General features: G+C 40.4%; 1 protein-coding gene across 1 annotated transcript in view; it reads right to left on the bottom strand.

The window, feature by feature from the left end:
* LOC101857326 overlaps positions 1-8,217 on the bottom strand; it is a 31,657-nt gene extending 23,440 nt beyond the window's left edge. The window contains exon 1 of the mRNA XM_005096724.3: positions 7,564-8,217. Within this exon, the coding sequence (XP_005096781.1) occupies positions 7,564-7,665 (102 nt within the window). The 5' untranslated portion in view covers positions 7,666-8,217. The remainder of the gene's footprint in view (positions 1-7,563) is intronic.
* Between the last annotated feature and the right edge of the window lie 304 nt (positions 8,218-8,521).

Genomic DNA, 8,521 nt, shown 5'->3' with positions numbered 1-8,521 from the left:
CCCACCCAAAACACACACAAACACAAATCACACGTGCAGAAATAGATGGCTAGATGGAAAGTCGCTTAGAAGGCATAGGAATTGGGGAAAGGACGTTTTAGACAGAACGTCACCAACAAAAGGACGTTTTAGAAAGAACGTCACCCGTAAAATATGCACGTCAGAGGACTCTTTAAAAATACAAAAAGTGGAGTCGAGATATCTCTGAATAACTGGTGTATCACTGACTCTGGCCACAAAGTGAGGTAAATATTCCGTTTGTTAAGAAAGAACAACTTCATTTTTTAAAGCACATTGTGTTGCACGTCAGGGCTTTTGTTCTAAACAGGTTGACCAGTCGACCACCCTGACCTGTCCTACTCCCAAAAATATTTTTAAAAAGATAAATAAATGAAGAAACAAGCAAGCAAAAAAGCAAGCAAACAAGCAAGCAAACGAACAAACAAACAAACAAACAGACAAACAAACAAATAAACAAAACAAAACAAGACTAACACAATGAAAAAAAGCTGAAAATGAAAAAAAGAAACTGGTTTTCTCCTTCAAGTTGTTAAGGAAGATAAGAGCTCACCTATTTCGGAGGCCCGCCTAACAGCCAAAGAAAGGCTTGTTATTGAATAACTTTGAGGAAAAATGCATACTTACAAATTACCTTAGTTAACTATACAAAGAATTCATAGCTGCATTGTATTCATCTGCATTTACAGCGCATTTCTGTTCATTTACGATTTTGTGATGATTAAAGTGAAAGAGAGACGTGAAGGACATGAGGGAAGGGGAGCGAGAGAGAGAGAGAGAGAGAGAGAGAGAGAGAGAGAGAGAGAGAGAGAGAGAGAGAGAGAGAGAGAGAGTGTGAGAGAGAGAGAGAGAGTGTTCGTGTGTGTATGTGTGTGTGTGTGTTTGTGTGTGTGTGTCGCGGGCGTGAATATTGTTCGTACATGCATTTATGTAAAGCGCCTAGAGCTGTGTTTACAAGGGAGAGGGCGCTATAGAAATGATCTTCATTATTATTATTATTGTTATTGTCTAGACATTCGGTTGAAATGTGTCTAATTGTAAAATCTGTGTCGCATGAACGGCTTCTCATCTCCCTGAAGGAGGTATTTACATGTTAGGGCCGTGTGTCCGATGCGTAATTGGGTAAAAATGACTTCGTCTCTTCTGGAGAGGTGTGAAGGATTTCGCGGTCCCAGTTTGGGCTTAATGTTGTACAGTTTGTTGTTTGTTTGCGTGTTTTTTCCATGGGTCTCCACATACTGGAGGTGCACTTTTTTTTTACTTTATTCTAAAGTCAGTCTGTGGGAAAGTGTTCGACGTTGATCCCAACTGAAGGGATAAGGATTCCTTCGCCAGGTAATCTACCTGCTCGTTTCCTCGGATGCCCACATGGCTAGGTATCCTTGTGAACACGATATTTTTTCAGGTTTCAGTCAGGGCGTGTATTTTTTGTTGTAGCCCAACTATTTTTGGGTGTAGGAGCGTTCAGTTTGTAAGTGAGGTGATGCAAGACAGAGAGTCAGAAAGGATAAGGAGAGATTTATTATAGGTACCACAAACCCAAATTTCAAAGTGCTTTGATGAAGAACTATGCAAACCATGAACTTTGGTGTTTGAATTATAGAAATCGGACAATAAATAAAAAAATGACAGGCGTTTGAAATTTGTGGACGTCGTAAATTTTTGGCAACTTTAAAATCACGTTAAAAAGTGCGATTTTGTGAGTTCACAGAAAATATATTCAGGTACATAAAGTGTGTATTATCATTTGTTTGAACAGGTGCCAGTATAAACTATGCAAAATACCAAGATGAGGACAATCAGAGTTTAAATTAAGCCAATACAGAGACTTAAAATTGGAAAAAAGTTACTCCTTGATGCATAATGTTAATTCAAAAATGCTAAAAAGACTGATTTCAGATATCAATAAAATGGAAAGTTATTGCTGAAAAGAAATGAAACTTACAGAACATAATCACAGTAGTGCAAATTCATAGCCCAATTTTTTTCAGAGTTCTGGCACTTCAATTTAATCAGTTATGGAACCACAAAAACGGGAAAACTGCCAATTTTGCGTTATAAACAGAAAATCACAAAACGGTACACATGGCCTAAACACTTTTCAGAATAAAATCACCAAAAATCATGGTAAATGTCTGAAACTTTCCATGCTAATGTACTTTTGGACCAGGAATCCATTTCTGTTATCATTTCTGTGATAACATGAAGCATTACAATGATATGAGGTTAGATAAGAGAAAAAATACGAAATTATTCAGCATAATTTCAACAAAATCATCTATAACTTCTATAGAACAAGAAAGACGCCCAAAAGCTCCATTTCTATGTGTTTTTGGGCCAGGAATCTATTTCTGCAATCAAATCTGAGATAAAATGAGGCATTAATAAAGTAAATATTCAACAATGACAGATCAGATACACAAACACACACAAAAACTCCTTAATTCTAATTACTTTTTTTTTAATTGGAAAGAATCTCCAAACATTTTTTTTTCAAAAATATAAAAAATCGGGCAGAAGTTCCCGCCCGGGCAGAGCCCATTATCGTTTCAAGACGATGATTTTTTTCCAAAAATATAAAAATTGGGCAGAAGCTCCCGTACGGGCAGAGCCCATTTTCAAATGAAATCAAGGCCAGGACAATCGGGGAGAGGGTGGAGGAGACACAAGTTAGATCTGCAACAAAGTTCAAATTCCCCATGGCTCATTAATCTAAAAAAAAAAAAGGGTCTATTCAGGAATAGATCTAGCAATTCTAAAGGTACCGACTTATTTGATAATCACGAGTAGGAGAGTCCATTTTCAGCAGTAAACCAGCCTCTAAAAGTTGTATAAAAAAATAATTCAATTGGTGTCGGTACTTGTTTCATGAGTCTAAATAGATATTATTGGCTAAAAGAAAACAATTAAATGAATTAGTTATCAAAGACTTTGTCAGATATTCGCGATATTCAAGAGAATATATTCATTCATCAATGAACAAATGCCAGCTGCACCCCCTTCACAGACGAGTTCATCAAGCTTGTTATGATCTTTAAAAAGAGGTCACCATTACGGAATCATCGATAAAATGAAATGGTCACGTGACCAGAGAAAAACACCAATTTTAATGACTAAAAACAAATTGATTTAGATTTCACCATATTTTCAAGAAATTTAAGCTTCTTATCTTTCTATCCAAACCAGATTACAACAATACTGGGTACTGAATTAATTACAGGACGCTCTGAATGAGACCACCCGTTCGCATGTTTGCGATCTCGGCTTCAAGCCCTAGCTAGATCTAGGTCAGGCAAAGGTTGATGACTTTATGAAGAACTATGTAACACTATAACAATCTAATTAACAAAATCAACTTACCGCACATCTCCTGAATATCCCTATCCATGATTGGAAGCACAATGCAGCCCTTAATATGTACTTATGTACGTGAATAGAGCGTAATCGAAAATAGGTAGTAGTGCACGTAAAGAATTCTTCGCCATTGCTGAATCAAGCGCGTCGCCAGAGATGGGACCAGCATGTGTGTTTACAAAAACAAGCGGCGCTAAACGGATGCCAGACCAATCGTAGTCATTTTTGCACACGATTCCCTTGACATGTTCTACTTTTGAGTAGACCAGGGTTCTTTCTACCAATCATTTGTCAGACTTGGAGATTTCCATTCTAAAAATAGGTTCCAAAACTCCCGATATTTCTGGGTCAACAATTAACTTTAGCAACAAGCGCTTGGTACCGGGTGAAAGCTTATTCAAAGCTCGTTCTTGCACTTTTTGTTTCATGACGATAGCAGTTATAGGCGCGTAGCGCGAAGGCTTTTTATGAAGCACCCTAAATTTTGTCGCCGCGGCCGGCATGAAAAATGACGCGAAAAACGCATTCCCGTGCATTTCGGTGACCTTTTTAGATAGCTTACTATACAATATCTCGTTCCGTGCCGTCCTCAATAGTTTGATTTTAGCTAAAAACAATAGTTGAACTGACTTAGTTCGAAACGGGGTGAAGATTGGTGTCAAATTAGAAGAGTTATGGTTGATTAAAAATGACCAAATTTCGAGCTTCCTACACGCTTTCAACTGCGCAGAGGCGGGGGTTTGTGGTACCTATTTATTAGGAGAATTTTCTACGGAGTCTAGTGCCGTGTCAATGGCAGTGGCCTCCGCAGAGAAAATGGAGGCTTTGGGTGTGTACTGTTTGAAGATAGGGCTGCGGCGCCTACATCATTGTTCTTTTTGGAGCTTTCTGTGAAGATAAGCTCCGCGCCGGGGTATTTTTCTATAAGTCTTTTGTATTCTGCTTTAAATGTTTTGGTGTTTGTGTTTGCTTAGTCGTGTGTCGTCAGCTGTAAGTCTACTTTTGCCTTGGCGAGGTGCCACGGAGGAAGGTCAGGGAAAAGAAATTATTGGATGTCTTGTTCGGAAAAGAGTATGTTTTTGAGGTCCTCAAGGATTTTGAGACCGAAGGGTTTGATGAGTTTTTCGTTGCTTTGGAATTTGTTTATTGTGTCTGGGTTTGTTTTGAAAATGCAGTCGTGTGCTGGGTTCTCTGGTGTTGAGCTGTTTATTTGCCTATTGTAGAGAGAGTTGTGTGCATCTGAGTGCGGTGAGTGATGGTATGTTTGCCTCGGCCTGGAGGCTCTCCACCGGAGAAGTGTGGAAAGCCCCCAGGGCGAGGCGGAGTCCTTGGTTTGGACCGGGTCTATCATTTTTGGGAAGTGTGGTTTTGCCGATCCGTAGACTTGACAGCGGTTTATACAACTAGCAGCTGCTGCTGAACAATCACATTTAGAAGGCAGATTGATTTCCCTATTTGTTGCTAATCTAAAAAGCAAGAGAAGGCACAGATTTTGGGTTCACGACTTTTTAAAAATAGGAAAGTTAATTGAGAATAATATTATCATTTGGCGAGGGAACTGGAACTAGACAAGGACAAGTACAGAGAGTATTTTCGAATGTCACCGAAAAAAGCTTGAAATGGTGTTGAGTTACGTCGGACTCATTATTCAGAAGAGAGCGACTATAGACACAAAGCAGAGGCTGGTTTTCTGCATAATGTGTTTCAAACTTGTCATCTTCACCACCCCCTCCCCCACTACAACCCTGCTTGAGAGGGCTGGCAGACCGACAAATTGAAAGACCTAGGCTATTACCGCACTACGACAGTTCGTCCTGGGACAGACCCGTCTGGAGTTTGAAACCTTTGAACTGGAGTGTAATGTGCTGCATCTATTGGGACAGGATAATTTTCTCGCATTGAGCCCCGAGCTGTTATGAATAGCTACAAAATCGGTGGGACAGGACTATCCCAGTCCCGGGATTGTATCGTCTGTGATTATAGAGAAATACACTGTACAGCCGCCTACCGCATTAGGAAAACGCTGTCACAGACTTGGTAGCGCCTCCTGTCAAGGTCATGGTGCTTGCACTGGGTTTTTTATTTGGAGGGAGGGGCAGGGGAGATAAGTGTCTTACGGCGCTCGCAACACATTAAACGTTTTCAGTTGGTACGAAATTTTGAATTTTGCCCGGGTGGCGGCCAAAGCCTACTCTTATCGATTTTACTCCTTTAGACCACCAAGGGATCTTTAAGGTGCGCAATTTGAACACGGGATCTCCGAGATTTTTCGTCCTCGTCCGAGAAGGCTAGGGGTAGATCTTTCCTACCAGAAGATCAGGGGGTGAAGCTGAAAAAAAGCAGTAAGAAGGAGCCAGCGAGTAGCGTACAGAGACGGCAGAAAAAGCCAAGAGCCTAAAGGAGGGGGAAAGGAGGTGAGGGGGTGAGGGCAGAAGTGGAGACGAAAGCAGACGACAGAACATAGCTAGAGAGCAGGAAAGGAGGTAAAAGGAGACAGTTTTAAAGAAGAAAATTTTTCTGTCGCTACCCGGATTCAAACCCGGGACCTTTGAATGAGAGGCAAACACCTTAACCCCAAGGCCATAAAGCTTTCAACGGATATTGAAAAATATGGTGGGCCTTGGTCCTCCTCCAATATGATAAAAAGAGCGAATTCTTATCAATCTAAGAAGGAAAAGGTTGATGTACTGACAGCACAGGTCAAGTACTGGAACATCCTGATCAATGCGCGGGGAGGATTTTTTTCTCTCCTTGTAATGGTAGGCAGCATTCTGAGGAGAAGTTAATTGAAAACATCCAAGAAATTTTACGTGTAAATAAATGTACGAAAGACGTTTCACAGGGTTTGTCAATCATTTCATTCACAAGCCTCAGGAACAGGCACCTTTATTGCATGAGACACTTTCTCAAACTCGAGAAGAAGAAAGGCTTATACCGTACGACTTAATAAAAGTCAGGTCAAAAATCAAGAACCCAGACTGCGCATTCCGCAGAAGTCACAGTCATAGGGCGCAGAATTAAAAAGAAATGGAAAAATCTTGACGGTAAGTTCACCTGGCAACAAGGTGAAATAAATTATAGTATTGTAGCTCTCCAAAAGGAGGATATGATTGGTGCTGTTGTCGAGTTCAGTGGCTCAGAAGTCCATGTTACTTTGAACTTCAGTTGTGAAGTGAAGAAATAGAATCTCGTTGTTGATTAAAAATATTTATAGTCTGGTGATTGGTAATATGGTATGGTAACGTAATGAGTTTACTTATGTAGGCTACTTTACCTACTTTTTGTAGCCTCGGTTACCTTTTATACTTGTGTCGAGGGGAGAAGCAAACATATTTCTCTTACCGGAGACAACCCTAGACTGTCCACAGCGTATCAGTCAAACACTCAAACTGGACACTGGTTAAAACCTTTTTATTTAAAGCCTACCAACCCCAATAAGGTCATATAAATGCCGAAGATTAAAGATGTTCAAGAGTAGCAAACACAAAAAGAAGGAAGAGAGATCAGGACGATAGATGTTTGTTTGGAAAGAAGGAGAAAATCACACCAGAGCACCCACCAACCACCCACACTTTTTATAATGCCACCACTCGAAGTCTTCGCATTAGAAAGAACAGATCCTCTTTTATCTATTTTTCATTACATGTAACAGAAATTCCTTGCATGATGGCGTGGACAAAGGAACAGATCCATACGAGTGCCCCTACGATTAAGTTGTTGTCAAGCTGATGACCTGATGGTTGTCAAGGGAAAGTCTTACAGAACTTGCCATATCAGAGGAGTTTTCAAGGTTCTTTGGGCTTGGTCCTATCGGAGACATAACCTTCATAGGGCATTAAACTGGCGTTTGTGGTGAAGCGGTTAGGAGCTTTGCTGTCGCACGCAGGAGAACCGAGTTCGATTCCCGAGTGAAGAGAGGGGTGTAAAAGTACATTTTAAATATTCAAAGAGCAGTAAATCCATGCTATACTGTAGACTACAATAAACCCCTCCTCGAAAAAAAAGAGAAAAAGACACTCATTAACAAAATAACACCCAAAAAGCCACACCCCTCCCCCCCAAGAAAACCCCCACACAAAACAACAACAACAACCGAAAACCAAAGCAAAACACCCCTCCTCCACGATAAGGATAACCTTGTACAGTGTTAAAAAGATGTAAAATCCATGCAACACATTTCCTCCAACGTACCTGGCGACGCACTTCATTGAGACAATCAACTCGATATAGCAACACCCACAATAGAAGAACGATTCTGACGAAAAGCTGCATTATCTTTGGAAAAACAAACATATCCGTGGCCACTCACTTCTATTTGAAGAGCACGAAGGACTCAAGACTGTGCTTAAACTAAAGCACACGTCAACGATGCGCGAGATATACAAAGTTATTACCCAGTTCTGAATATGCCAAATCTAATTCTTTTTAGTTTGAAATCCTGGAAGTTACATAATAACCAACCTGGTGTTAAAAAGTGTGGCGACGTGTTTGCTTAAAAACTGCAAGTATATTTACACAATTATGCAAACTACCGATGCGATATATTGTTTTTGTACTCATATAATAGACCCACAGCCCACGTATACAGTGGTGAACGTAGGCCTTTGCGATAACAGAAATGAAATGTCAACATCCACTCTTGGTGTTCTCGGCAATTTACCACAGTACTCGCAGAGGAAATGGCAAATTAGACTTCATGTATTGTATGTTGAATGTTGCGGTATTCAACATTGCCGTGACAATTTTCACGTATCATTATCCAGTTGTGTTGATGATGATGACATGCTTTAAAACAACCATTATTATCATTCTTTCAGGCGCACTGCCAAGGGGCACTCTCATTTTCCCCAGAGTTGGGCAACCCGTGAGCCTAATTTTGTCAGAAAAGTTTAAAAAGGGGGGGGGGGGGAGAAGAAAGAGCGGTTGCCATGACATTGCACGGTCCAAAAATATTACAAAACAAGTCTTCATTTCAGACCTGCCACTCTATGAAATCTAAAACTTGGGATTTCAGAGTAAAAAAAGCAGGATCTGATGGAAAAAAAATCGGAATCAACAGCAAATCAGTCATAAGGGGCATTGGGGAAAAGGGGAGGTCCTGGTTCCCTTTTATGAGGCAAGCATGCAAGACAAAACTTGCAGGAATAAC

This window comes from Aplysia californica, unplaced genomic scaffold (assembly GCF_000002075.1).
Source record: "Aplysia californica isolate F4 #8 unplaced genomic scaffold, AplCal3.0 scaffold00136, whole genome shotgun sequence".
Lineage (NCBI taxonomy): Eukaryota > Metazoa > Mollusca > Gastropoda > Aplysiida > Aplysiidae > Aplysia > Aplysia californica.
This window is presented reverse-complemented; position numbering and strand designations above follow the sequence as displayed.